At 36.9% G+C, this 27,953-nt stretch overlaps 6 protein-coding genes across 8 annotated transcripts; 1 reads left to right on the plus strand and 5 right to left on the minus strand.

The window, feature by feature from the left end:
• Positions 1-255: 255 nt before the first annotated feature.
• LOC122324693 (cytochrome P450 2J2) lies at positions 256-3,987 on the minus strand. Its single transcript, XM_043219302.1, has 9 exons — positions 3,795-3,987; positions 3,324-3,486; positions 2,869-3,021; positions 2,627-2,787; positions 2,012-2,188; positions 1,769-1,910; positions 1,499-1,686; positions 1,217-1,358; positions 256-882 (listed from the first exon to the last, which is right to left on the minus strand). Exons 1-9 carry the CDS (start codon positions 3,984-3,986, stop codon positions 707-709), a joined length of 1,494 nt encoding a protein of 497 aa, XP_043075237.1. The 5' UTR covers position 3,987; the 3' UTR covers positions 256-706.
• On the minus strand, positions 3,923-8,458 carry LOC122324694 (cytochrome P450 2J2). Its single transcript, XM_043219303.1, has 9 exons — positions 8,186-8,458; positions 7,923-8,085; positions 7,558-7,707; positions 7,066-7,226; positions 6,582-6,758; positions 6,314-6,455; positions 6,018-6,202; positions 5,779-5,920; positions 3,923-5,671 (listed from the first exon to the last, which is right to left on the minus strand). The coding sequence occupies exons 1-9, from the start codon at positions 8,366-8,368 to the stop codon at positions 5,496-5,498; spliced, it is 1,479 nt and encodes a 492-aa protein (XP_043075238.1). The 5' UTR covers positions 8,369-8,458; the 3' UTR covers positions 3,923-5,495.
• A 1,476-nt stretch (positions 8,459-9,934) lies between these two features.
• On the minus strand, positions 9,935-12,838 carry LOC122325388 (cytochrome P450 2J2-like). Its single transcript, XM_043220428.1, has 9 exons — positions 12,611-12,838; positions 12,297-12,459; positions 12,048-12,197; positions 11,792-11,949; positions 11,509-11,685; positions 11,283-11,424; positions 11,012-11,199; positions 10,779-10,920; positions 9,935-10,580 (listed from the first exon to the last, which is right to left on the minus strand). The coding sequence occupies exons 1-9, from the start codon at positions 12,791-12,793 to the stop codon at positions 10,405-10,407; spliced, it is 1,479 nt and encodes a 492-aa protein (XP_043076363.1). The 5' UTR covers positions 12,794-12,838; the 3' UTR covers positions 9,935-10,404.
• Positions 12,839-12,975: 137 nt separating this feature from the next.
• On the minus strand, positions 12,976-19,090 carry LOC122325389 (cytochrome P450 2J2-like). The gene is made up of 9 exons (XM_043220429.1): positions 18,861-19,090; positions 18,530-18,692; positions 18,266-18,415; positions 18,010-18,167; positions 17,731-17,907; positions 17,514-17,655; positions 17,246-17,433; positions 14,555-14,696; positions 12,976-14,341 (listed from the first exon to the last, which is right to left on the minus strand). Exons 1-9 carry the CDS (start codon positions 19,041-19,043, stop codon positions 14,166-14,168), a joined length of 1,479 nt encoding a protein of 492 aa, XP_043076364.1. The 5' UTR covers positions 19,044-19,090; the 3' UTR covers positions 12,976-14,165.
• A 1,442-nt stretch (positions 19,091-20,532) lies between these two features.
• LOC122325390 (cytochrome P450 2J2) lies at positions 20,533-23,573 on the minus strand. Of its 2 annotated transcripts, XM_043220431.1 has the most exons (10): positions 23,521-23,573; positions 23,290-23,393; positions 22,993-23,155; positions 22,745-22,894; positions 22,479-22,636; positions 22,216-22,392; positions 21,940-22,081; positions 21,600-21,787; positions 21,386-21,527; positions 20,533-21,262 (listed from the first exon to the last, which is right to left on the minus strand). In XM_043220431.1, exons 3-10 carry the CDS (start codon positions 23,102-23,104, stop codon positions 21,087-21,089), a joined length of 1,245 nt encoding a protein of 414 aa, XP_043076366.1. In that variant the 5' UTR covers positions 23,105-23,155; positions 23,290-23,393; positions 23,521-23,573; the 3' UTR covers positions 20,533-21,086. The 2 variants fall into 2 exon arrangements, with proteins under 2 accessions (XP_043076366.1, XP_043076365.1); XM_043220430.1 differs by lacking the exon at positions 23,521-23,573 and having other exon boundaries at positions 23,290-23,514.
• A 478-nt stretch (positions 23,574-24,051) lies between these two features.
• Positions 24,052-27,946, plus strand: LOC122325382 (cytochrome P450 2J2). Of its 2 annotated transcripts, XM_043220420.1 has the most exons (9): positions 24,052-24,508; positions 24,611-24,773; positions 24,868-25,017; positions 25,881-26,041; positions 26,167-26,343; positions 26,428-26,569; positions 26,657-26,844; positions 27,162-27,303; positions 27,415-27,946. In XM_043220420.1, the coding sequence occupies exons 1-9, from the start codon at positions 24,299-24,301 to the stop codon at positions 27,588-27,590; spliced, it is 1,509 nt and encodes a 502-aa protein (XP_043076355.1). In that variant the 5' UTR covers positions 24,052-24,298; the 3' UTR covers positions 27,591-27,946. The 2 variants fall into 2 exon arrangements, with proteins under 2 accessions (XP_043076355.1, XP_043076356.1); XM_043220421.1 differs by lacking the exon at positions 25,881-26,041 and having other exon boundaries at positions 26,264-26,343.
• The last annotated feature ends 7 nt before the right edge of the window (positions 27,947-27,953 follow it).

Here is a 27,953-nt window from a genome sequence, read left to right on the forward strand (position 1 = left end):
CCAATTGCGTGTCACGGACCGTTTTAAACAGTTTTTAAATATCTCAGATTTCGTTTAATTGAAGTAAATTAAGCATATGAAAACAAAAAAACACATTTTACATTATGCATGAGTAGCATTTTTCTTGAATACACACTAAAATGCTTGTATACAAATTTGAAATCCAGCCAATACAAATGGAGAAGGCAATATTTCCTCAGCCTTTGAGAGGGCACAAAAAAATGTAACACAAGCAAATTGGGCGACGTGTCAGTATGGATTTCAACATTGTTTATTATTACATAAAAATGTTGCGTATGTTTGCTGACTAATATCATTATCTGCAACCTTAATAACTTGAACTTTATCTCCATTTACCCCATTCAAATCAGTGCTAACAGGTAGCTGATTCTATAATTTTTAACTAGTCGACCTTTTCTCTCCCTTTTTTTCCCTCTAGGGCAATGTTCATCCAACACTATTAGCTTTTGTAAACTAGGCAGGTTTTTGCAGGTTTGATGTGGGAACTTAAGATGTATTCTGTCCACCCGTTAATCAAACAAGAAGCGAGTCTGCAAAAGAAAGGCCATAATCTCCCCTGATCTGTTTTCTTAGACATGTTAAATAGACACGATGTCAAATTAATTAATATGTGTATTATACATATTTTTGTAATGTGGATTTATTTTTATAAAAGAACTGCCATTGTAAATATGCTATGGGTTGTTCAGCGTGTCGTAGCATGGATCTTGAAGGGGTGTGGGGTGCGCGTTACTCCTATCACTCCATCAAGGTTGAGTTTCTCACCCTCTGCGGCTGAAAATCTAAATTTTCTGAATAAAATGACAAAGAAGAGGAAGAGTTCCGTTCTAGCGAGCTGCTCCCCCAAACAGACCCTCTTTCCTGTGAGAGAGACAGAGGAAGTAGATGTGCATATATATAATAATGACTAATTTAAGCATTCATTACTTCAGTCTTTAACTTTCACATTATCCATAAAAAATCATTCTAATTTGGATGATATGCTGCTTAATATTTTTGTGGAAAATGTAATTTTTTTTTTCTTTATGTACAGAGAGTTAAAAGAACTTTATAAAAGTCTTAAATTATTAATTTAATGCATTATTTTTGAAAAAGGTTTTGTTTTTACAAAAAACCTTACAGACTACAAATCTTTGAATGGTTGTGTAATTGATTCATAATAAAGTTTCTTTTTGTACTTCTGTTTTCAGTTTACCTGCAGAAAAGGGCATGAATGCATCCCGCCTCACAAACTTGCCCTCCTTGTCTAAAAAGTGTCCAGGATTAAACTTGTGGGGTGTCTCCCATTCGTTCTCATCAAAGAGAACAGAGTGCAGTATGGGTAGAATTGCTGTTCCCTGGTTAAAACAATAAAATAGGAAAAGTTAGACTTTATATTGTGACATACCATTCCAAATATCCCTTTCAAAGGGAACCATTTTTATCAATAATCCAAATGATCTCTTTTGGAAGTAATGTTTTTTTTATTATTTCTCACCTTTGGGATGAAGCACTCGCCGATGGTTGTGTCTTTGTCAGCCACCCGCAAGCCATTCATTGGTACAACGTCTCCAAATCTGAGGATCTCATGAAGGACAGCTTCAGTGTAGGGCATGTTGGCCTTGTCGGCTGTACTCGGCTCTCTTGAGCGTCCAATCACTCTGTCTATCTCCTCCTGGACCTTTTCTACAGTTAAAAACACAAATTCAAATTAAAAGTCAGTTATCTATGTATTATGCGTAGAATTTTTTTTAAGAGTGTTTTTCACCTTGTACTTCTGGATAAGTGATGAGGTATATAAGACCCCAACACAATGTAGTGTATGTAGTTTCGGTCCCGGCTAGAAACAGGTCTAGAACACATGGAACAATGTTCCCTTCATCAAAACCATCTGTTGTTTCGTGTGGCTTCTGTTCAGGGATGGAAGAAGTTCAATTTAAAGTAAAGATGCTGTATGCTTACAAATAAATGCGAGTGAAAGTGGCTCCTGTAATTTTAATAGTTGCATTACCTGGATCATTTCAATTAGGAAGCTGTCGATGTAGTCCCGAGGCTCTGAGGGATTTAGTTCGGCCTTGTGTTTGACAACAACGTCTTTAACGAAGGCTTGCAATAATTTGTAGTTACTGAACATGTCGTTGTGCGCCCCAGGAAGATGCTTCATAATGGCTGGAAATGCTTCATAGAGCTGAAGGAAAAACGTTTTTATTTACTTGGGTGTCTGCGCTGGTGCTGCATGACCAGAATTAATTATGAATAGATATTTGAAAGAAATAGTTCACCCAAAGATGAAAATGTATTGTTTCTTCAGAACAGATTTGGAGAAATTTGGCATCAGTTGCTCACCAATGGATCCTTCTGAAGGCTCCCATTCATGTGAGTACTGCTAAATATCTCCAAATCTATTCTGATGAAGAAACAAGTTCCTCTACATCTAAGATGAGCTGGGGGTGAGCAGATTTTGAGTGAACTATTTCTATTTTTATCTATTTATTTTACAGACTTCACAAAAAAGTCTTCTTGCTTAATCATTCTTTTCCCAGAGTTTATTTAAAGTAGTAAAATATCTCCAAACACAACTATATGACATAAAGGACAATTATCAGAAAGAAAAAATAATAATTACCTGGCCCCAAATGGAACCTTCTATTTGAATATTTTTAGATATATATTTTAGCATTGTCCTGAATTGGTGGTCTGCATAATCAAATCTCTGGCCGAACACCAGTTGACAGATGATATTGGAAACAGCATTGTTGAGCAGGATTCCTGGGTTAAAAGCAGCTCCTGAGAAGGACAAAAACTAAATGAGTCCTGTTGTTTACCTTAATTTGATTCTTATATACATGCAAACCCGGTACTGTGTACCTTTCTGATTGTCAATCTCATCTAGCAAGAAGCGGCTCTCTTCACAGATGGCCAGCTCCATTGTTTTCTTTCCCAATCCAAAGTTCCTCAGTGCTGACATAGCAAAGCGCCGTTGCTTCTTCCACATTTCACCATTACTGAAGAAGAGTCCAGCTGCCCGCACACAAATAATCAGTGCATAATCATGTTCCATAGGATACTAAAACATTTGTATGTACGTAAGCTTCAGAAGATAGTCTAGTCTAAATATATTATGTTATTTTTTTTTTTATTATTATTAGTTTTAGGTAAGACATTTTTTGTAGCCTTTTACCAAACAGTCTAAACCATATGTGACACTTTTTTAGAAGTAAAAAACAGATCCAAATGACTTAACCCTAGTTTGCTTCTCCAGATTTACAATAAACAATGCTTTTTCCTGAACCCTTTTCATAGGTCATAACCATTTGATCTACCATTGCCCGAATAGACTCGCGACAGCACTGGACTGTAGGGCCGATCCACAAAGTTTTCAGCTTGAGTCACCAGGGCCTCTTTCACTAGTTTATAACCAGTGATAAAGATGACTTTGTCTCTTCCTAATCGCAGACTGAATATGTTGTTGTAGGCATGTCCTAGCTGTGAGAGAAAACAACATTTCAGAAGCTTGAAGCATGTGATTTTGAACTAATGCAAATAATTGGTTCATTAATTTATTTTGTCAGCAAAAAGCAAGCATGATCTAAAATAAATGCACCGTTTAAACCATTGTAATGAGGTTCTACATCTTTATATACAATTAAGTGTGTGTATATATAAGTAAAAGCAATATTCATTATCATTCAGTCTCTTATCTCACAGCTTAGTTTTTTTTGGTTTACTTTCTTCCCCTTGGATTTTAATAGTCCGGTCCTATCAATGCAGAAGTGTCAATATTGTCTGCTCACCTTTGTCAGATATATATGTGGCTCCTTGGAGTCAATGTTGAAGACATTTCCTAGGAATGGAAGAGAGAAAGGGCTTGGTGGGAAATTTGGTGGGTTTCTGTTCTTCACGTAGTCTGCCACCAAGAGAAAAGCCACCATGAAAAGCAGTAGTCCCTTAAAATCAAGAATCTCGAGAACTGCAGTAAACGCCATGACAGGCAAAGAAGGATAATGTGTAGTTTGCAGAATGTATGTTGAACAGGCAGCCTTTGTCCATGTGTTCAGCCTGCCCCTCCCCTCACATCTGGCTCAGTAGCTGTAATGCTTTAACAGAAATGGACTGTTAAATGGATTTACACAAGATTGTGACGGAGTAGATTACTCTTGTGTGAGAAATGTCTGTCATATGTGTGTCAGGTTAGGTGTTCATCGACGTTAATGGGAGTTGTTCCTCAATTTAAGTTATCGCGAGAACCATGCAGTGAGGTGGACTATTGGAGTTTATGCCTTGCAGATTTATTTAACCGAGTTTGATATTTGTCAAGGTGTTAATGATTAAATTCTTTTGAATCCGTAAGTTTGCAGTGTAAACAGTGGACAAACGCTGTCAGTGCAAAATTCATGAAGGCTTTGTCTGTGGTTCTGTTCATGCTGCAAGTTTAGGAGGTTAAGTTCATTGACCGATACTTCACCGAAGTGTAAAATGGTGAGTTAATAGCATACTGCTTTACTCATTTCAGAAACCGGATAGCATATTTGAATAGAGGATAAGACTGGTGTAACCTGATATGGCCAAAACACTTTCCATACAAAGCTTTCACTGGGGCACTGATCAAAGGCACAAAAGAGTGTATTTCTGTATAATATTTACCCTTTACATATCAGTACCTTAAACATACATATTATCACTTTAAAAAGTACATGTTTGTTCTATTAAAAGTACATGAAGTGTATATTAGTGTCTTTTTAAACAATCTTTTTTGTACCAACTGTGCCAATTGCACTAATGATCACTCAGGGAAAAGGTTACATGTATAGGTTTAAAAAAAAAATTCATTTAATGTTTTGAAAAAAGTCTCTTACATAAAAAAATGTATTTGACATACATTTGCTTAAACACATATATTTGCGTTTTTAACCCAATAAAATATTAAACATAATATAATAATGTAAACGGAGCACACACGCTAAGAAGGATAAAACACCTAGCCATTATCATTAGAAGTAATAAGAGTCTGGCAGGCACATATTCATAAGGTTTTAAAATAAGGAAGGAAAGTAATAAAGCATAAAGAGCTAAACAGAGGTTCTATTAAAGGTCCCCACATTCTAACAAATGTTTTATTTTCAGACAGAATCAAATCTTCCCATGTGTAGAGTGATTGAAAATGTTTAAGGCCAGAGCACATTTGAGAACACATCCCGATACAGACCATAATCTATGTAATGGAGGAAACTGCTGGAAAACAGGAGACTCTCTGGAATTTTGTTTATTGAGAGCGCATTGCTTGACTCCACTTACTTTGTTTCCCATGACAACCCTTTTGTTGCCATGTTGAGAGAAATCGGGAGTAGTTGCAGAGACGTTGTGTGCACATGATTTTACTGTAGGTTTAGATATACGTGAACACTGAGCATATTTTAGCATAAATCTTGCTATACTGCTTACACTGCATCACTGAAGCACTGCATACACTCGTCCTTGGCAAAATTTGGCTCCCTTTATCTGAGATGAGCACAGAGCTTGTATGGCAAAGGGGCTTGTGTGAAGCCCACCTGGCTCTCCAGACTGGGCTCCTCACCAAGAGGGGGGCTGAAAATGAAGGTCTGCAAGAGGATGGTAAGTAAGATAAACAGCTCCATGTGAGCCAGGTGCTCTCCTGGACACTGCCTTTTACCTGTCAATCCATCACAGTTGAATTACTAGGCTGAAATACATATTTTTTTAGTCATTTGTTTTACAGGTATAGTTTAAAAATGATTTACAATTAGGCAATGGAAGTACCTGCTGAGAAGGCAAAGAAGGCATTTCTCCTGCAGAACCGGCCTTCAGAGTCGAGAAAGTGTCCAGGGTTAAAGGTGTCCGGTGCTTCCCATTCATGTTTGTCATAAAGCACTGATGTCAGATTAGTGATGATCACAGTCCCCTTAGAACAATACAGGAAGTTGTTGTAATAATAATAATAAAAGTATATATATAAATAAATAAAAACGTTAAACAAACTCAATCTAATTTTTTTTTACCTTTGGTATAAAATAGCCTCCCAGAGTTGTGTCCTTTCTTGCAGTTCTAGCCATATTTAGAGGCACAAGGTTTGCTTTTCTGAGAACCTCATGAAAAAAAGCATTGGTGTAATGCATGTTTGCTTTATCGGACATAGTAGGTGGACGGGAGCCAATCACCTGGTCAATCTCTGCTCTGACCTTCTCTAGTTAAGGAAATTATTTGAGAATATTGTCAAGATACAACAATGCACAATAAGTAGTAAAGTTGTCTTATCCATTTTTCTGCTGGTGTTAAGTATGTAATATAATTGTACCTTGAATATCAGGGTACTTGATCATGTAAAGCAGAGCCCATCGGAGTGTGTTGGTTGTTGTCTCAGTTCCACCCTCAAACAAGTCTACCATGCACCACACCAGACTGGCAATGTTAAACCCGGCCTCGGGATCATTCTTCCTCTAAGGCCAGACATGAATCACAAGGACAAGAAAACGTAGCAATTGTTAAAGAATCCAATTCATTCAGTCATATTCTTGGGTACATCGTCTGTTGTTGATGCAGAGCTCTGAATTATGTTGCTTTACCTTCTCTGTTTCTGTCAGGTAGGCATCAATATAATCTCTGGAATTGTTTCTGTCCCAGTCTTCTGTGTGTTGCTCAACCTTTTTTTTGAGGAAATTTGCTAACTCTTGATAGTTTGAGATTATTGTCTGATGAGGTCCTGGCAACCATTTCATTATACCCGGAAAGGCATCATACAGCTTTAAAAAAAAAAAAAAAAAAAAAAAAAAAAAAAAAACATGAAAGCTTTGTTAAGATGATGAGTAATCTCCATGTGTTTTGTACTTGTAATTTTAAAGGAGTAGTTAAGATATTTTAAGACAGTGTTCGGCAGAACAAAGAAATCCATACAGGTTTGGAACTACTTGAGGGTGAGTAAATGATAACAGAATTTTCAATTTTCATTTTTCATCCTATTTCTTTAAAACAAAATCGCTCACTAATATGTTATAATATGGGAAACATTTTAAGTGCTCTTTTAAATGTGGTATTTTCAATGGATGCTACCTGGTTCCACACAGATCCTGTAAGAAACACTGACTCTGCACTCATTTGTAGACGCTTCTGGAAATCAACATCATTATACTCATATCGATGGCCGAACACCAGGCTACCAATAACATTAGCCACTGCATTGTTGATTTTGACCAGAGGGTTAAATGGGCAGCCTGCATGACAAGGTCAAAACAATAACAGAATCATGAGTAGCTTTGTATAAGATACTTAAAAAAAAGTTTTAAATGATAAACTGTAAGATATTAAATTAAAGTGTACATGTTAAAGAAAGACTATCAAAACAAAGATTTTGTACAGTGATGCCTTAGAGAAGTGAACATTTCTTAAAAGAATGGTGTTGTTATTAGATTAAAGTATATGCCAAAAATCAAAAAAATTAATTTCCACTATGAAAAGTCCCTTTGCCTATTGGAAAGGTTCCATAGATGTTAAAGGTTCCTCATGAAGCATAGATCCAATAAAAAACTGTAGTTGGCTTCCTACCCTGCTCTTCTTTAAAGGCTCCACACAGGAAGTAGCACTCTCGTTGAATATGTTCTTCTAAAGTCTTCCTCCCCTCTCCAAAGTTTTTCAGGTGACTCATGGAAAACTGCTGTTGTTTCCTCCACGAGTAGCCATTGTTAAAGGACAATCCTTTCTCGGTTAGGGGTCGGCGTCAATGACAATAGAAGAAAATTTTGTTTAGACCTGCTGTACAATCAGTGAGGATGTTTTTCTTTACGCAAAATAATTAGCATTAATAAAATGCATCTATTGAGTCAATTATCCTGCTACTTTCATTCCATATACAGTATACAGCAGCTGTTGTGTAATGCGTTTCCTATGGTCTTTGCCTAATAGTCTCTTACCTCTGCCTTTGTAAAGTGTGTCAAATAAAGGTGAAACAGGGCGGTCAGTTAAGGTTTCCCCTTGAGTGATCAAAACATCCTTGACCATTTTAAACCCAGACACATACACTATTTTATCACTTCCATTTCTGACACTGAAGATGTTCCCATACTTCTCAATCAGCTGGAAATATACAAATTAGATAAATTCCTAATAAAGAAGCATATTAACGTTATTAAACAGCAATTATTTCAGTGGTGAAATAAATTCATGAGTGCCTCACCTGGTCTACAGTTCTAAAATTTACATCAGAGAAGACATTTCCTAGGATGGGTAACCGCCAGGGTCCTGGTGGAAAATTTGCTGGATTTTTATGTCTTATCAAATCTATAAGCAGCAGCAGTAAACAAATCAAAAACAAAAAGCTTTTAAAATCCAGGCACTCGTATAAGGAATATAAAATCATGGCTGATTCTATGGGCAGCAGACTCCTCTGAAGCAAACCAACGTATTTTAACTAGGCTGTTGTGAGAGGGTGAGGGTGTGTGCGAGAGAGAGAAAGAGCATGTGTGCTGTTCTTCTGATAAGAGAGAGTTAATGTGGGTCTCGGCAGCAAGGGGCCAGACGAGCAGTGTGGTAGTCATTATTCAACCCTGTTATGTAATCAGTTTTTATACTTCATGCTATGGGTTCCAACAAAAACAGAGCCCCAATTCAGCCTCTGTGTGAACCTTCTACATTCCAAAAGAATCTCTACCAGGAACAGGCCATTAATAATGACTGAACTACAGAGTTGAATTACATGGGACTGAAAAGATAAACCATATGTGTGCTTATGGGTACTTGCCTCTACAAGGCCTTTGTTCTTATATGACTACGTAGTCTAGAGGGTTGGGGAGGTAATAAGCCCTTATTTTGCTCTCTTCCTCTTGTGAGATGTTGTGAAATGTTCTACAGGCTCTCTATTTTCAGGCTTTCTCACACATTTTACACAGGCTTTCACACTCAGGACATTTAATACACTGCAAGAAAAGACTTTCAAATAAGTAGAAAATACTATTTCAGTCTTTCTTCTTGCACATTGAACTAAATTATTAACTAGCCGAAATTGTTTACTGTATATAAAAGACACTATTTAAAAAAAAAATCGGTAGCAGGTGTTGATGGATCAAACAAATGCGTTATGAAGAGATGAATAAATGTGGACTTCTGTGCATATCAGAGAGTAACACACTGAAAAAAGTAAGTTTGCTCCTACTGTGTGTAGTCTGCACACACAAAGGAAGAGGCCTTTCGTGGGGCCCCAGCAAGTTCCATTACAGCTGCTTAAAGGAATGGTTCACTCTTAAAATTACCCCATATTTTATTTACTCAGAAGCCATCCTAGGTGTATGACATTTTTCTTTCAGACGAACACTGTCAGTTTTTTTTTTATTTATCCTCTTTCAAGCTCGATAATGTGGGTGGATAGTGGCCATTAAATCGAATATATTCACAAGTACTAAGACTTAACACTAACCTATACACCTTCAGGGGGTTATCACATGTCCTCTGAAGCAAATCGATTGGTTTTTGTAACACAAATATTTCGTATTACTTTCGTATTACTTTCCGCGAGAACGCTGAGTTACGGCTTCTTGGCTAACTCAACGTATGACGCAACTTACATAATATGCCGTACGTTGAGTCAGAAGTTAGCCAAAAAGCCCCAGCTCTGCGTTCTCGCAGAAAATAACATGAGTCTTCTGGCTGAGTAAAATGTCGGTTAATTTTCATTTTAGGGGGAACTATTCCTTTAAGCAGTTATGTAACTTGCTGGGGCACCAGAACCATGAAAGGCCTGTTCATTTTTTTTTCTAAATCTACCTTAAGGAAGATTTCATTGTAATTTTATTCTGTTAAATAGAGAGAGAGAAATACATATAATTTTTAGGGTAGGCTATTCTTAAACGTAGAGATCCAAGCACCAGAAGCAGCCCACATTCTGTAAGTTTGCAGGCTATATGGTTGAAATAATGTTTTAATTCAGATCTTGTTTTAAAAATGCTTTATTGACTGACATTTCATAGAGCTTCAGTTGTTAAGTTTTCAAATTTCCTGCCATTTTTCACTGACTAAATTAGCCTACTAAACTCACAATTCACAATACATTATGGTATAGTACAAATATTTGGAGCATCCTGTATTCTGTCCCTTACTTTCTTAAAGAACAAACACTTTAAAGAATAAAAGATCAATAAATAAATCACAATTGACAATAGTCCCTTATTTTCCATTTTTGAAGTTAATTGGCAAGCCTAATGATGTAATTATCTTTTGACACATCTGCAAATCATTTACACCCATCAAAATCATTCATACATATAAGAATACATTAACATTATAGTGTTAACATGTTTACATTGCAACAATATTGCATTTTGAAAAATGTGGAAATGACAGTCATATAGAAACATGTCGAAAAGCATACTTTATATCTAATCTTACTGACTTTCTATATTTCTAACGTGAGGTCACACACATACGATATGGACAAGGAACATATGTGAACCATATCTCTCCCTCCAGACTGAGTTCCTCTCCTGGACCTTTGGAGAAGGTGAATCGCTGAAGCAGAGAAGCGAAGAACAGGAAAACTACCTGACGAGCCAGCTGTTCTCCCAAACACGCTCGCTTACCTGTGAGCACAAAACATTTATTGCTATTGGTGTCAAGTAAATTATACATTATAGCATTACTTTTTTAAAATTAATTTATAAAAGCATTTTGCTATCCTAATTCACATCAGAGTAGTTATGTACAGTTGAAAGTTTAAAATGTGTGTGCTAGTTTTGTTCTTCTGTAACATGTCATATGTAAATTGTATAAAACATTACCTGCTGAAAAAGGCAGATATGCATCTCTCTTCCGAAACTGGCCATTTTCAGTCAGGAAGTGTCCGGGGTTAAAGGTGTCTGGTGTCTCCCATTCGTCTGGATCATGAAGGACTGAAGACAGGTTTGCTGAAATTGAGGTGCCCTAAAACGAAAGAAGAAAAACTACTGATTTGTGCAGCAATCAACAATGACTGTAGTCTTTAGAATGAAATAGAATAGAATAAGACTAATACCTTAGGAATGAAGTATTCCCCTAGCTTTGTGTCTTTAACAGATTTTTTAGGGAATCCCATTGGAAGAACATCAGAAAGTCTTTGAACCTCATGGATAACAGCGTCAGTGTAGGGCATATCAGCTCTGTCTTCCACACAGGGTTGACGTGACTGTCCAATCACCTTATCTATCTCTGCCTGGACCTTTTCTGTAGGGAAATACAAGTTTGTCATTAAGTACTAACAATGTGGTTGACAATGTAGATAAAATAAAAATTAAAACCATACTCACTTTGTATTTCTGGATATTTCATCATAAAAAGCAGACCCCAGCGTAATGTAGTAGCAGAGGTCTCTGTCCCAGCCTCAATCAAGTCTAAGCAAGATACCACTAAGCTTTCTACGTTAAAACCGGCTTTGGGGTCACTCTTTTTCTGTGAAAAGTTAAAAAAAAACAGTACTAAATTATTTAAAATTCAAATTCAAAAAGAAAATTTCCCTTTTACTTACTTACTTACCTTTTCCATCTCAGTCAGGTAGCTGTCTATTAAGTCACGTGGGTTTAAAGGGTCCCAGTCCTCTTTGTGTTTAATGATCTCTCCTCTTAAGAAGTCTGTTATTTGAAAGTAGTTTGAAAACAACTTCTGATGGGGGCCAGGGAAGTAATCCAAGAGCCACGGACAGAAGTTATACAACTGTGAAAGAAAGCATTGGCTAGTTAACGGTTAATGACATTTTTGAATAATAAATTATTCACAGATTATATACGTAGTGTCTATTAATACTGTTATAAATCAGTACCTGTGCTTTACAAGTGCCTGCTATTTGAAAACATTCATTGTCAAGACGCAGAATTCTTTGGTAATATTCATCATGGTAGTCAAAGCGTTGTCCAAATGTCAAACAGGCAATAGTATTTGAGACAGCACTGTTTAAGATGGTCATAGGGTTGAAAGGTCCTGTTTGGAAGAAGCCATGGATATTTCTTAAGTTGCAAACTGTTTTTATTTTTCTTTGCCCTAGTGAACTAAAGTTCTCTAGTTAGTGAGACCCATACCCTTTTCTGCCTTAAAAGCATCACAAAGATAGACAGACTCTTGCTGGATGTTGTTCTCAAGGATTTTCTTCTCCTCTCCAAACAGCCGTAAATGGAGGCCACCAAACTTCCTATGTGTCCGCCACCAGTATCCATTACTCATTTTTAAACCTACATATTGCCATAAAGATGAAACTTGATTATCAGTAAGAAATCATCAGCTCCATTTGAGAAGAAATTAGGTTTGGTCAATGTGGTTAGGGTACATACCAAGTCCCTTAAAAATTTTGTGAAACAGAGGGACGTGTGGACGCTCAACAAAAATGTCGAACTGAGTAACGAGGGCCTCCTTTACCATTTTATATCCCGACACGATAATCATTTTCTCACTGCCCACTCTTAAGCTGAATATGTTGCCGTAGATCTTAGCCAACTGAAATTAGAAATAATTATTTTGTTTATATCAATTAGGAACATTAAAAGTTCAAATATTTTAAGTCCAGAAACAACAATAAATTAGACCATCTCTAAAGGCTGAACCTAAACTAACAGACATGCAGAAAAAGAAAGAATTTAGCTCCCACCTTATTCATGCTCCTAAAATCCATCTTAGTGAACACAGTTCCCAGGAATGGCAGGGGCCATGGTCCTGGAGGGTAATTGGAAGGACTTCTATTTTTGATAATATCAGCAAGGAGCAGAAATAGAAAAAATAAAATGATCCAGCTTTTAAAATCAAAGCTGTCATAGAGCAAGTGCAGGAACATAGCGGCGGAGGAAATTACAGGTTTCCTTTGTCTTATTTGTACTCAGTGGTCTGTATTTATATGTGAACTTTTGCACAAGACTAGCAAATGTAAATACATGAGGGGAGGAGTAGAGACATATTACATAAGACACTCCAGATTCCACGAAAGTGGTGAACAAAAATCCTGTGGAAACAGATTTATCAGAGTAATAGTTTAAAGGTAAGAACAAGTTACATTACAGTTAGGCAACATCACAGTTCTGCCTGACATGTCTACATTTTTTCTGGAGGTTTTTAAAATTGTTCATATTTTCCTTTTGCGGCTTTAATCATACAATGAGGCTACATATAGAAATATAGTCTAAATGTTCTTTACTTTTTTATATGTATTTCATATGCATGGATTGAATATGTAGTTGAGAATGTTGGGGAGGTAATAAGACACCCTTGTTTTGCTCTCTTCCTCTTCATTGTAGTTTAATGCTATTAAATAGAGAGAGAGAAGTACATAAAAGTTTTAGGGTAGGCTATTCTTAAACTTAGAGATCCAAGCACCAGAAGCAGCCCACATTCTCTAAGTTCACAGGCTATATGGTTGAAAAAATATAAAATAAGTTCCATTGTTTAAAAAAAAAATGCTTTATTGACTGACGTTTCATAGAGCTTCAGTTGTTAAGTTTTCAAATTTCATGCCTAATGACTAAATTAGCCTACTAAACTTGTGATGTCACAATTCTATAATAGTAAAAGCTTAGAAAAAAAAAATGTACATAAATGGGTTAACAAAAACAAAGCAAAACATTTAAACTGCAGGCAGATTTAGGCCTACATTATGTTATGGTACAAATATTTGGAGCATCCCTTATTCTGTCTCTTTTTTTCTTAAGGAATAAACACTTTTTATATAGCAATACAATAATTAAACATTATTTTCTTAAAGAATAAAAAATAAAGCATCACAATTGACAATTGTTCCTTATTTTCCATGTTTAAAGTTAATTAGAAACCCTAATGATTATGTAATTATCTTTTGACTCCCTTGACAGTGGCACCTTGCTCAAAAAAACAAAACAAACCCCAGTTGTTTGGAAAAAAATGCATAATACATAAACAAACAAAAAAAACAACTCCAGGGCTTAAAATGAGTACCACTTGCCTTGATGACAAATAATTTTTTGCACATCTGTAGATCAATTACACCGAGCATTAACACAGGTATCAATATCTATGTTTTGTCCATCAAAACCATTCATACATGTAATGATACATTAACATTATAATCATGTTTACATTGCAACAATATTACATTTTGAAAAATGTGGAAATGATAATCATTCAGCAACATATCAGAAAGCATACTTTATATGTAATCTTACTGATTTTTTATATTTCTAACGTGAGGTCACACACATACGATATGGACAAGGAACATTTGTGAACCATAGCTCTCCCTCCAGACTGAGTTCCTCTCCTGGACATTTGGAGAAGGTGAATCGCTGAAGAAGAGAGGTGAAAAACAGGAAGATCACCTGACGAGCCAGCTGTTCTCCCAAACACGCTCGCTTACCTGTGAGCACAAAACACTCCTTGCTTTTAGTGTTGGAAAAAATGTCACCGAATTAAATTATACTTTATATAGCGTTATAGTTTTTTATTAAATTATAAAAGCATGTTGCCATCTTAAGTCACTTCTGTGTAGTTATGTACATAACGTTTTAAATGTGTGTGCTAGTTTTGTTCTTCTGTAATATGTTATATGTAAATGTTTATAAAACATTACCTGCTGAAAAAGGAAGAAATGCATCTCTCTTCCAAAACTGGCCATTTTCATTCAGGAAGTGTCCGGGGTTAAAGGTGTCTGGTGTCTCCCATTCGTTTGGATCATGAAGGACTGAAGACAGGTTTGTTGTGATAGAGGTGCCCTTAAAAAAGAAGAAGAATAAAAATGTCACTGTTCGTAGGATCACAATCTCATCCGTGTGCTGTCTGTAGTGTTTGTATGTAAGTGGGTGTGTCTGATTGCCGTGGAGAACTAATCAGTCCTAGCTGTGGCTCATTTGCAGCTTTAAGGTGTCCTGATAACTTATATCTTGTGTTGTCTGATCTTTGGTGTTTGACTCCTTGTGCTTGGCTGGCTGTTTCCTCCAGTTCCTAGTTCCCCGTTCTTCGCCCAGGATCTCTTTGTGGATTATCCACCATTGGAGTCGGTTGCCCATTTGTGCCCTTGCGCTACTGAGTTCGTCCCCAAACTTTTTCCTCTGTTTTGCTTGGAACTGTTTGTTTTGCATCCGCTATTGAATCCAATCAAACAAATGGATTCAGTGGAAACTACTGGACTTCAGGATCTACTGATCAATAACAACGCTCGCATGGATCATCAAGAGGAGCAAATCTTGGCCATGCAATCATTGGTAGTGCAGGTGTCTGATCTTACCCCCCAACTACAGCGCCTACTGCACCACCCACATGCTTGTTCCTCTGGCATCGACATCCCTGCTATTCTTCATTCCACTCCCTTGCAGAAGAGCAGAAGAGGGTTTTCTAGTGTGGTGGCATGTTCCAGACAGTGGAGTGCAAGTGGAACAAGGAGGCGCAGTGGGACATGTTCCTGCATGGGTTGGCTGATCGTTTTTGGAGGAAGACACTCATAGACTTAGCCTTTCCATGGATTCATGTCTACAATAGCGTGATCAGTGAAGTTGTCACATGATGAGTTTCCTGAATGTTCTCCTACGAAATCTAATGGTACAGTCAGCCATCCACCAAAGGGTGAACTCATGCAGGTGGGGAGAGCTTCACTCTCCCAGGAGGAGAGAGAGTGCCAGAGGATGAGAGGTCTTTGCATTTATTGTGGGACTACAGGACATTTCCTGGTCGAAAGGCTCAGTAAAAGAGAAAGCCCCGGTAGTAGGTCTGAGGCTGCAGTTGGGTGGAGTCTCGCTGAGTCAATACTCTCCTCCCAGTAAGACCGCAATGGTAAAATTGCCCTTGCTAGACATTGCCATTGTTAGGGACCCTCGATCATAAGATTTTTGTCAAAAGCCCTTGTATTACACACGTCATGTCCCTAATGACGCTCGTCATGTCTAGCATACAGAGAGGATTACATTTTTTCTTTCTAGCATTATTGGTTATAGGGTTCGGAGGTTCCGTTCATTGTTTGTTCTGATCAAATAATCTGTGAGGATATTGGTCTGCACATGGGGTAAGATTTCCAATCGTCCTCCAGAGGAGTTATCCATTCGAGACCCTGGTCCTACATCACGCTCGATTTCTTGATTGCCCTCCCTTCCTTCCTGGGCAATATGGTTGTTTTTACCATAGTGGACCAGTCCTCAAAGGCAGGTCTTTTCATCTCCTTGCCCAAATTTCCTTCTGCCAAGGATCCAGCTGTTACTGTCGTATATCACATCTTTCGCATTCATGGCCTCCTGGTGGTTTCCAACAGAGAACCTCAGGTTACCGGAAGTGAGAGTAAGTTTGTCTTCTGGGTTTCATCCTCAGACCAACAGCCAGAGTGAGTGGGCCAGCCAGGATCTGGGAAAGGTGTTGCAATGTTTGGTGACACAGAATCCTACTTCCTCTTGTGGGTTGAATACTCACATAACTCGTTACTAGTGTCAGCCACGAGCCTCTCACCTCTCAAATGTACTTTAGGTTACCAGCCACCAATTTTTCTTAATCTGGAATAGTCACTGTCCCCTCTGCTCATGCTGTCATCCAGAGGTGTCTTGAGAAGGGACAGAGAGACTCTGCTCCATATGTAATAAACTTGGCCAGATTCAGTAACAGTCCACCTCAAACTTCCTCAGAATTCATCCCATGTTTCATATTTCCAAATTAAAGCCTGTTTTTCATTCACAGTTTAATCCACCTGCTTCGGTTCCTCCACCACCATCAACTCACAGATGGGGAGCCTACTTATTCGGTCAATCGCATCATGGACTCGATGTGGAGGGAATGTGGTAAGGTCTGGAGGAGAAAAGTTGGGTTCCTGTCTGGGACAAGAGGAACTCTTAGAAGGAGGGGTACTTAGGGGAACTTAGAAGGAGGGGTATTGTACTGAGATACCACTGTTCATGGGATCACAATCTCATCCATGTACTGTTTCTAGTGTTTAGGTGGGTGTGTCTGATTGCCGTTGAGAACTATTCAGTCCCAGCTGTGGCTCGTTTGAGGCTCTCTTTAAGGTGTCCTAATAATATCTTGTGTTGTCATATCCTTAGTGTTTGACTCCTTGTGCTTGACTGGCTGTTTCCTCCAGGTCCTAGTTCCCCGTTGTTCACCCAGGATCACTCCATGGATTATGCAGCATCAGAGTTTACTGACTATTGCATACCTGTACTCTCTGTGAATCTCACTTTCTCTGTGTATCTTTGATCTCTTGATTTGTGACAGAAAACTACTGATTTGTGCAGCAATCAACAATGGCTATAATAGTCTTTAAAATAGGATAGAATAGGAGTCATACCTTAGGAATGAAGTATTCCCCTAGCTTTGTGTCTTTAGCAGAACTTTTAGGGAATCCCAGTGGAACAACATCTCCAAATCTTTGAATCTCATGGATAACAGCCTCAGTGTAGGGCATATCAGCTCTGTCAGCCACACAGGATTGACGTGACTGTCCAATAACCCTGTCTATCTCTTCCTGGACCTTTTCTGTAGGGAAATACAAGTTAATACATACTAACAATGTGATGACAAAATGTAGATTCTTTAAAAAATGAAAACAGACTCACTTTGTATTTCTGGATATTTGATCATAAAAAGCAGACCCCAGCGTAATGTTGAAGCAGAGGTCTCTGTCCCAGCCTCAATCATGTCTAAGCAAGATATCACTAAGGCTTCTATGTTAAAACCAGCCTCAGGGTCGCTCTTTTTCTGTGAAAAATAAAAAAGTACTGAATTATTAAAAATTTTAATTCAAAAATAAAATTTCACCTTTACTTAATGTACCTTTTCCATCTCAGTCAGGTAGTTGTCTATAAAGTCGCGTGGATTTAAAGGGTCCCAGTCCTCTTTGTGTTTAATGATCTCTCCTCTCAGGAAGCCTGTTATTTCCTTGTAGTTTGAAAACATAGTCTGATGGGGGCCAGGAAAGTAATCCAAGAGCCAAGGACAGACATTATAGAGCTGTGAAAGAAAACAGCTAGTTAATGGTTAATGAGAATTTTTATTAATAATTTACTTACAGGTTATGAACTAGTGTCTAATAATACTGTTATAAATCAGTACCTGTGCTCTATAAGAGCCTGCTATTTGAACACACTCATTGTCAAGACGCAGAATTCTTTGGTAATATTCATCATGGTAGTCAAAGCGTTGTCCAAATGTCAAACAGGCAACAGTATTTGAGACAGAACCGTTTAAGATGGTCATAGGGTTGAAAGGTCCTGTTTGGAAGAAGCCATGGATATTTCTTAAGTTGCAAACTGTTTTTATTTTTCTTTGCCCCAGTGAACTAAAGTTCACTAGTTAGTGAGACTCATACCCTTTTCTGCCTTAAAAGCATCACAAAGATAGACAGACTCTTGCTGGATGTTGTTCTCAAGGATTTTCTTCTCCTCTCCAAACAGCCGTAAATGGAGGCCACCAAACTTCCTATGTGTCCGCCACCGGTATCCATTACTCATTGTTAAACCTACATATTGTCAAAAAGATGAAACTTGATTATCAGTAAGAAATCATCAGCTCCATTTGAGAATAAATTTGGTTTCATTTTAGCCATAAAGGTCAATGTGGTTAGTGTACATACCAATTCCCTTGTAAATTTTGTGAAACAGAGGGACGTGTGGACGCTCGACAAAACTGTCAAGATGAGTAACAAGGGCCTCTTTCACCATTTTATATCCCGACACGACAACCATTTTCTCACTGCCCACTCTTAAGCTGAATATGTTGCCATAGACTTCAGCCAACTGAAATTGGATATTGTTTATTTTATTGTTTATATTAGGAACATTAATAGTTGAATAATTTTTTTGTAATTCCAGGAATATAAGAATAAATGAAACCATCTCTAAAAGCTGACAAACTTAATGCTAAACTAACAGACATGCAAAAAATAATAATAAATTAGCTCCCACCTTATTCATGCTCCTAAAATCCATCTTAGTGAACACAGTTCCCAGGAATGGCAGGGGCCATGGTCCTGGAGGGTAATTGGAAGGACTTCTATTTTTGATAATATCAGCAAGAAGCAGAAATAGAAAAAATAAAATGATCCAGCTTTTAAAATCAAAGCTGTCATAGAGCAAGTTCAGGAACATAGCGGCAGAGGAAAGTGTAGGTTCCCTTTGTCTGATCTGTACTCAAGGATCTGTATTTATATATGCACAGGACTGGGAAATGTAAATACATGAGGGGAGGAGTAGAGACATATTACATAAGGCACTCCAGATTCCATGAAAGTGGTGAACAGAACGCTGTGGAAACAAATTTATCAAAGTAATAGTTTAAAGATAAGAATGTTATTACATTACAGCATAACATCACAGTTCTGCCTGATATGTCTACATTTATTCTGGAGGTTTTTAAATCTGTTTACTGTTAACTGTTTTCTGCAGCTTTAGGCTTTATGTTCTTTATATTATTTTGTATACATTTCATATGCATTTTGCATGGATTTTGTCCCATACATGTGCAGTCTGTACATTTAGTGTTTGAGACTACAGAAAGAAGAGCCCTTTCATGGTTCTCCGGCCCCTACAAGTTACATAATACGCCAGCTGTTGTTAGTAATAAATCTGTGAATGTCAAACATTCCTTAACTCTGTTAAAGTTAAAGAATTTGCCTTTTTTAAAACGAAACAGTTCTATTTATTTATATTTATCTATTTGAACAAAGAGATATTTCATATTGCAAATTTTCAACCAAAGTGTAATTTATTTACATGACAAATATCATTATTTACACATTTATAAATTATTTACATTAATCAAGTATCAATACATGTACATTTTATGCAACAAAATAATCACATGCACTGGTACATTTATATTTATATTTTAAAACCAAGTTTGCAACACTACGACCATGTTTCATTTTGAAAAATGTGGAAATAATGCTAACATAAAAGATAATCATCCAGAAATGCATGTCAGACACTACTAAATTTTACTGACTTTGGTTTAATGTGAAAACACACATATATGATATGGAGTAGGATTGTAACAATGTGGTGAAAATATGTAGATTCTTTAAAAAACTAAAATCAGACTTACTATTGTATTTCTGGATATTTGATTATAAAAAGTAGACCCCAGCGTAATGTAGTAGCAGAGGTCTCTGTCACTCATAAGCAAAATATCACTAACCCTTCTATATTAAAACCAGCTTTGGGGTCACTCTTTTTCTGTGAAAAAAAACACTGAATTATCCTAAATTTAATTTCAAAAAGAAAATTTTACCCTTTGTTACTTTACCTTTTCCATCTCAGTCAGGTAGCTGTCTATTAAGTCACATGGGTTTAAAAGGTCCCAGTCCTCTTTGTGTTTAAGGATCTCTCCTCCTAGTTCCTATAGGACATATATTATACAACTGTAAAAGATAACATAATGGATAATGAATATAGATATTTAATTATAATTTTCTCACAGGATATTCGAATTTTAAGCAGCATCTAATCAATACCTGTGCTTTAGGAAAGCAAATTAACTGAACACAAACCGTTTAAGATGTTCAGAGGGTTGAAAGGTCCTGTTTGATAGAAAGCATGGGAATTTATTCAGTTGAAAACTGTTTTCATTTTTCTTTGCCGCGTTGAAATAATTGAAAGGAGGACAGAGATATTACATATTACATAAGGCATTAGGCAACACCACTGTTCTGCCTGACATGTCTACATTTACCTATAGGTTTTTCAAACTGTGTTAATAGTTTTTTCTTTAATCTTGCATGTACATACAGTAATATCATTTGGCTTGTCTTTTTACTTTGCTTTCATATACTTTGGTAGATGTTAATTTGTACAATAATTGCAAACTTATTACAGATTACCAGGGTGAATTATTAACTTGAACCTAAGTAAGGTGCATGACTATCACAATGATGCTGCATTTTGACATTTTGGCTATCTATTGTGAAAAATTACATGCCCAGTTGTGCTCTAGTTACATCAAAATGACACAGCAAATCATATGTAGCATACAACTTTTATTAATACATTAGATATGCGTGTAATATATCTCATACATTTTATTAGTATTAAGTAGCAGTGTACTAAATGGTAACATGAATAATTACTTACATAATAGATATTCTATCATAGCAGATATCCGTAAACATGCTATAAAAAATGTATGTGTATCCTCTAACGTGAGGACAGACATATACGGTATGGAGCAGGAGTATATGTGAACCATATCTCTCCCTCCAGACTGAGTTCCTCTCCTGGACATTTGGAGAAGGTGAATCGCTGAAGCAGAGAGGTGAAGTATAAGAAAAGCTCCTGACGAGCCAGCTGTTCTCCCAAACACGCTCGCTTACCTGTGAGCAGACAGCATCAGCTGAAGTTAAAACCATAACGTGGCGCAGACAAATATTATTAAAAATGAATACGCAAGCATATCAAATTCTGAGAAGTCATCAAATGGTATGTTTGCACATTACCTGCTGAAAATGGCAGGAACGCATCTCTTTTCTGAAACTGGGCATTTTCATTCAGGAAGTGCCTGGGGTTAAAGGTGTCCGGGGTTTCCCATTCATTCGGATCATGCAGGACTGAAGACAGGTTTACTGTAATAGACGTCCCCTAATAAAGAGAGAATTAAAACTTTATTAATCTAGACACGATCCCTGCCCTAAATAAAATAGAATAGAATACCTTAGGAATGAAGTATTCCCCTAGTTTTGTGTCTTTAACAGATTTTTTAGGGAATCCCAGTGGAACAACATCTCCAAATCTTTGAATCTCATGGATAACAGCGTCAGTGTAGGGCATATCAGCTCTGTCAGCCACACAGGGTTGACGTGACTGTCCAATAACCCTGTCTATCTCTTCCTGGACCTTTTCTGAATACGACAGAAAAATGTTACTTGTAAAATGTGTCATTGAAAGATCCAGGACCTAATTCATTTCCAAGCTAACTTAAAGAAGACATGTAATCTTCAGGCTGCAAAAGAGCAACAATGATTTTTCCTGCTTTGGAAAACTCAATACTTACCTTGGATTTCTGGGAACATCATCATAAAAAGCAGACCCCAGCGCAATGTTGTAGTTGCGGTTTCTGTCCCAGCCTCAATCAGGTCTAGACAAGTCACCACTAATCCTTCAATGTTAAAACCAGCCTCAGGGTCACTTTTTTTCTGCAAAAGTGGAAATCAGCACAAAAATATGCAAAAACTATCTTATCAAAGCAGGCTTACTGTACGCTGATCAAATTGCAGTATCAAAACAGATGCCTAAAAATTTGTAAAAAGTAAAATAGCACTTTAGTTACCCTTTCCATCTCAGTCAGGTAGCTGTCTATTAAGTCACGTGGGTTTAAAGGGTCCCAGTCCTCTTTGTGTTTAATGATCTCTTCTCTTAAGAAGTCTGTTATTTGCTTATAGTTGGAAAAAATTGTCTGATGTGGGCCAGGGAAGTAATCCAAGAGCCAAGGACAGACATTATACAACTGTAAAAGATAACATAATAGGTGATGATATAATTAACTTGCAGGTTATAAAAACTGTGTCTAAGGATGCTGTTATGAAAGAGTACCTGTGCTTTAGGAGAGCCAATTAACTGAATGCATTCAGTGTCAAGACGCAGAATTCTTTGGTAATATTCATCATGATAGTCAAAGCGTTGTCCAAATATTAGGCAGGAGATGATATTTGAGACAGCACTGTTTAAGGTGACCATGGGGTTAAAAGGTCCTGTTTAAGAAAAAAACATTGTTTATGTATATGTATAAGTAAATATATATACATTTTTATCTCCAAATTTTTATTTTATTCATAAAATTCTCCAGATTTAAACCATACCCTTTTCTGCCCTAAAGGCATTACAAAGGTGAACACATTCTTCTTGTATTCTGAGCTCAAAGCTTTTCTTCCCATCTCCAAAGGTCCTCAAATGGGAGACAGCAAACTTCCTATGCATCCTCCACAGGTACCCATTACTAAGTATCGTACCTTCATATGAAAGAATTTTAACTAAATGGGTGCTATGAGGGAATAACGAACCTTAATTATATCCATAAAGATCATTATAGTCATTATAGTGTACTTACCTATACCCTTAAAAACTTTGTGAAACAAAGGGACAATTGGACGGTCAACAAAACTGTCAATCTGAGTAATAAGAGCCTCCTTTACCATTTTATATCCAGAAACAACTATCATTTTCTCACTGCCCACTCTTAAGCTGAATATGTTCCCGTAGACTTCAGCCAACTGAAATTCAAATAACAAACAGGTGTATACAGACAACCTGATAACATATCCGCCGGCTGTTTTTACTCAAAAAATAACGCTGTTTAAAAAGACCATTAATTGGCATGCAAACAAATTATGCAATTTCCTCCTACCTTATTCACGTTCCTAAAATCTATCTCAGTGAAGACATTTCCCAGAAACGGTAGGGGCCAGGGTCCTGGTGGGAAACTGGAAGGATTCCTGTATTTGATGATATCTACAAGAAGCAGTAAAACAAAACTTAAAATGATCCAGCTTTTGAAATCAAAGCTTTCATATATAAATTGCAGAATCATGGTGTTGAAGAAAATAGCGTGCTCCCTTTGTCAGAAAGTATTACGTACTGCAGTTATCACATTTTTAAGCTCTAGAGGGAAACGGGGTCATTGTTCGGCTAAGTAACTGGCCCCGCCTTCAACTCTTGGGAGGCCTTCCTGAAAAAATGTAGCATAAACATTGCAGGAAAAATGTGGAGGAATATTCAAAAAGCAAGGAGAAACAGTCCCCTTCTACTAACTATAAATAAACCTTGCCAAGAGAATCTTTGAAAACATGTCTCTTGTGCCCCACTAGACATTTTATTTAGTTTCTTTTTAGTTACACTGAAACAGTTTTGTGTGAGTTTGTGAACGAGTAATTTAGTCACGATTAACCTTTGTTAAAAGTGTGTCTTTATTTAGTCAACTGCTAGGCTTGACTTTTATCATGCTGTTTATTTCTTTCAAGCCTGGTTCAGTCCATCTCGCGGAATCAAAACATCTACTCCCTTTCAGTAAAAAGGGCGTTGCTTCAGTAGATCTAGCCAATGAAATGCTCCCATACACTTCGAACAAGAACGCTATTTGCTCGCGCTAGTGGCAGTCATTCATGGCGGAGTCACATGCACGCGCTTCGAAAGAGAGATTAAACTTCGCTTATTACAAATATGAGCGCGTGAATCGGGCTGTTCGTTTACTTAAAACACTCAAAATCACCGACTCAGATCTCTCGATCTGAATGTTAGATGCCGGGAATGTTTATTGCAAGTCATGTTTTGTCATAGTAAACAGAAAAAAACCAGGAAATAAACAGCTTTAAGTGCAGCATTTCACCGTGCAAAATAAAGGCGATAAACGCGTGAAAATGGTCTTGGAGAACATGTTTTTGTCTTTACTCTCAGTGCTGTGGACAGATGCAAGGATCGTTTTTCTGTTGTTTGTCATCTTTCTGCTGATCTCAGAGCAGCTGAGAAACAGAAAGCCTAGAAACTATCCCCCTGGACCTACACCTCTCCCCTTTATTGGGAATATTTACAACCTGGATACTACACAACCACATATTCAATTAACCAAGGTAATCTACAGCCTATTGGTGATGTTGTTGTGATTTTAAAGCTCTTTAACCTTGATTATGTTTAACTGTTTTTATTTCACCATATTAACTTTTTTCTTGCAGTTGTCAGACCAATATGGCAACATTTTCAGCTTACGTCTGGGAAGCTTAAACACTGTTGTTGTGAATACCTACGGCATAGTCAAGAAAGTTCTTGCCGATCAAGCAGACATTTTCACAGGCCGCCCCACCAATGATGTACTCAAAAGAATAATCAAGTGCCAAGGTACACATGTGCATGTTGGGAAAATATCGCAAAACAGACATCCTAACTCCTGCTAAGTATCTCATCTATTATATTATGTAATGTCTGGCAACAGGTGTGACCTTTAATAATGGATACAGCTGGAAGCAACAGAGGCGTTTCACTGTAAATACTCTTAAATACTTTGGTGTGGGAAAGAGGAGCCTGGAAGTCATCATCATGGAAGAGTACAATTTCCTGCACCAGAGTATCATGGATACAAATGGTAAGTTTCAGAACTGGATCAGAATCAGAACTGGACTTAAATTTAGGTTTATCATGCTTTTTAGTTTGTTATTGCCAGAATTCTGCTTTATATGTTTGCTAGGTTTTTTTGTTGTCTGAACACTGATAAGCGTTTCTAAACACTTAAACCTGAGTAATGCAATTAAAAGGATACTTACATTTACTTACAGTGCCTTGACCTGTTATGCATATGTTTCTATGTGTTTCTCTCTAAATATATATACAATATATATATATATATATATATATCTATATATATATATATATATATATATATATATATATATATATATATGGTTCCTCCAGCAGATGGCACCAGTCTATTTTCCATTCTTACATGCATTGTATTGTAAATGCAAAAAAAAATTAAGGAGTGATTTTTAACTTAAACAGTGATGTTTCTAATGCTTGTATCCTTTTTATATAGAAAAGAAAAAATTGCATAATTCAGTGCTATTTTCCCTTGGGTTATGGACCTTCTCCCAGGCTCAAATACTGCCTAGCACCATGAAATCTTCTCAAAATTCTAAATACCAACCAAAATACAACCACCTAGCAACAGTTGCAAAGCAATGCACTAAAAACTACTCAGAGGCCAGTGGCATGTTGCCACATTTTAAGACTATCTAGCAGTTAATCAGGTTGTAATCAGTGTCTTAAAGGAAAAAAATATGAACAGAAACTTGTAGGATTAGTCTAATCGGTTTATGCAATCGGCATTAGTACTCACAACACTGAATTGCAACACATAGAGAACCTCTGTTAACATGTAAAAAAACAACAAAAAAACTGAAAAATAAAATGAAACTGAAACTAGCTTAACCTGTAATTGTATTTTATTAGGGCTGCCATTCGACCCTCATTACTTTATTAACAATGCTGTTTCCAACGTCATCTGCTCCATGGTATTTGGCAGGAGGTTTGAATACACTGACCAAAGGTTTCTGAATATGCTCGGTCCGATATCTAAAGCCCTTAAACTACAAACGTCTGTGTGGATACAGGTACTGATATGTTCATTCTGAAGATGAGATGAGAATATATAGCAAACTGAACAAAATGCATTATTTCAAAACTCAACTAAAATAAAGGTGCCCACCCAAACTGACCTGCTACTTGTTCATTATAGCTTTACAGTATTTTCCCTTGGGTTATGGACCTTCTCCCAGGACCTCATAAAAGCCTGTTTTCATGCTTCCATCAAGTTTGTGCTTTTATTAAGGAAGAGGTGGACAAGCATTATGCAGACTGGACCCCCTCCTCACCCAGAGATTTTATAGACTGCTATCTCACTGAGATCCAAAAGGTATTATCATTTCCTTCCACAACCTATAAATGTATATACACATATTTAGTAAATGTGTTTATAATGTCTCTGTGTGCCTTATAGAGGAAAGATCATTTGGAAGCAGGGTTTCATGAAGAGGGTCTGCAGTATGCCGTACTTGATTTGTTTGTGGCAGGGACTGAAACCACATCTACCACTCTACTGTGGGCCTTCGTATACATGATGAAATACCCAGAAATCCAAGGTAAAAACATCTCCAGATTACAAATCAACTGTTTGTTAAATTTGTTAGATGCATATTATGACATTGAACATCTTTTTTAACATTCAGAAAAGGTTCAGGAAGAAATAGACAAGGTAGTCGGAAGGTCGCGTCAACCCATCATGAATGACAGATCTAGCATGCCATACACCGATGCCGTTATTCATGAAGTCCAGAGAATGGGCAATGTTGTGCCCCTTAGTGTGCCAAGAATGACCAATGAAGACACAATATTGGAAGGATATTTCATTCCAAAGGTGAGATGATTGACAAAACTCATAACAATGACACAGCTGACTTTGCATCAACATATGCATACCATATCAAAGGTCATATTAATGCTTTTTGTTTGATTTTATTTGTATTAACACAGATCTTATTATGAGAATGATATGCTGATGCTGATGCTGATATCCAATTTATGCTTACCGACCAAATCATACTTCTATATTATATTAAATGTTTTCAAATTAAGTTTAAAAGTGTATTAGATACAACATGGAAACTGTTATGTTAATCCTTAGATGATGTTAGTATTTCATCATCTGATTTGTTTTTCATTCTACATACACAGGGTACACAGATCATTCCTAACCTGACATCAGTACTGTTTGATCAGACCAAGTGGAAGACTCCTCATTCATTTGACCCACAGAATTTTCTAAACACTCAAGGCGAGTTTGAAAAACCTGAAGCTTTTATTCCTTTCTCGGCAGGTGAGCATGGTTGTTTTTTTTTGTTTTTTTTTTCTAGGTAAAAATTTAGTTAAATTATATATGTTAAATCATAAAATCATCTTAAGAGAGATTTTATTTTGCACTTTCAAGGAAAACGCTCTTGTCCAGGAGAAACACTTGCACGTATGGAGCTCTTTCTCTTCTTCACATCATTTCTACAATCCTACACTCTGTCTCCTCCAGAGGGAACCCAAACAAGCTTGGAATTCAAATTTGGGATTACACTCTCCCCAAAGACATTTACAACATGTTTCACTCCTCGTTGATTGATTTATACATTTTCAAAATGATCTATAACCAATTTAAACAGCAGCGTCTAATAGACAAATAAACCTGCTAGCCTGTTTAACAAATGAATTTTATTTAATCCATGAAACCACACAATCATAACATCAAACAACAATTAAAAGTGAGGAAGCTGAGTAAAACAGTAATATTATAAGTTTTGTAAAATTAAGTAATATAAAACATTAATATTATGTAAAGAATTTTAATATATGTTGCATACGAGACATGTCATGGGCAACTAATGGAAAAATGTTGCTATTCATAAGAAAGTAGATGCTAGTCCTTTTGTTTTTTGGACAACTTCTCAGCCCTGAACATTAAAATGACTTCAGTAGCCTAAA

This window comes from Puntigrus tetrazona, chromosome 20 (genome assembly GCF_018831695.1).
Source record: "Puntigrus tetrazona isolate hp1 chromosome 20, ASM1883169v1, whole genome shotgun sequence".
Taxonomy (NCBI): Eukaryota; Metazoa; Chordata; class Actinopteri; order Cypriniformes; family Cyprinidae; genus Puntigrus; species Puntigrus tetrazona.

Bases quoted from the DNA above. Each gene is read 5' to 3' on its own strand.
- LOC122325389 (XM_043220429.1), bottom strand. From the start codon at position 19,043: ATGTTCCTGAACTTGCTCTATGACAGCTTTGATTTTAAAAGCTGGATC. The intron at 18,168-18,265 runs GTATGAGTCTCA...TCTTCCAAACAG, and splicing joins TGCTTTTAAGGCAGAAAAGG to GACCTTTCAACCCTATGACC. The intron at 17,656-17,730 runs GTACATTAAGTA...TATTTTTCACAG, and splicing joins ACCTGACTGAGATGGAAAAG to AAAAAGAGCGACCCTGAGGC.
- LOC122325390 (XM_043220430.1), bottom strand. From the start codon at position 23,472: ATGATTCTGCAATTTATATATGAAAGCTTTGATTTCAAAAGCTGGATC. The intron at 22,637-22,744 runs GTATGGTTTAAA...TTTCTTAAACAG, and splicing joins TGCCTTTAGGGCAGAAAAGG to GACCTTTTAACCCCATGGTC. The intron at 22,082-22,215 runs GTAACTAAAGTG...CCACTTTTGCAG, and splicing joins ACCTGACTGAGATGGAAAGG to AAAAAAAGTGACCCTGAGGC.
- LOC122324694 (XM_043219303.1), bottom strand. From the start codon at position 8,368: ATGATTTTATATTCCTTATACGAGTGCCTGGATTTTAAAAGCTTTTTG. The intron at 7,227-7,557 runs GTAGGAAGCCAA...CTTGTCATGCAG, and splicing joins AGCCTTTAAAGAAGAGCAGG to GCTGCCCATTTAACCCTCTG. The intron at 6,456-6,581 runs GTAAAGCAACAT...GTCTGGCCTTAG, and splicing joins ACCTGACAGAAACAGAGAAG to AGGAAGAATGATCCCGAGGC.
- LOC122324693 (XM_043219302.1), bottom strand. From the start codon at position 3,986: ATGGCGTTTACTGCAGTTCTCGAGATTCTTGATTTTAAGGGACTACTG. The intron at 2,189-2,626 runs GTAATTATTATT...TTTTTCCTTCAG, and splicing joins AAGGTTCCATTTGGGGCCAG to CTCTATGAAGCATTTCCAGC. The intron at 883-1,216 runs GTAAACTGAAAA...TCTCTCTCACAG, and splicing joins ATTCATGCCCTTTTCTGCAG to GAAAGAGGGTCTGTTTGGGG.
- LOC122325388 (XM_043220428.1), bottom strand. From the start codon at position 12,793: ATGTTCCTGCACTTGCTCTATGACAGCTTTGATTTTAAAAGCTGGATC. The intron at 12,198-12,296 runs GTATGTACCCTA...GGCAATATGTAG, and splicing joins CAAAATTTTTAAGGGACTTG to GTTTAAAAATGAGTAATGGA. The intron at 11,200-11,282 runs GTGAGTATGGTT...ATTTCCCTACAG, and splicing joins GAAATATCCAGAAATACAAA to AAAAGGTCCAGGCAGAGATA.
- LOC122325382 (XM_043220420.1), top strand. From the start codon at position 24,299: ATGGTCTTGGAGAACATGTTTTTGTCTTTACTCTCAGTGCTGTGGACA. The intron at 24,509-24,610 runs GTAATCTACAGC...TTTTTCTTGCAG, and splicing joins CACATATTCAATTAACCAAG to TTGTCAGACCAATATGGCAA. The intron at 26,845-27,161 runs GTGAGATGATTG...CTACATACACAG, and splicing joins AAGGATATTTCATTCCAAAG to GGTACACAGATCATTCCTAA.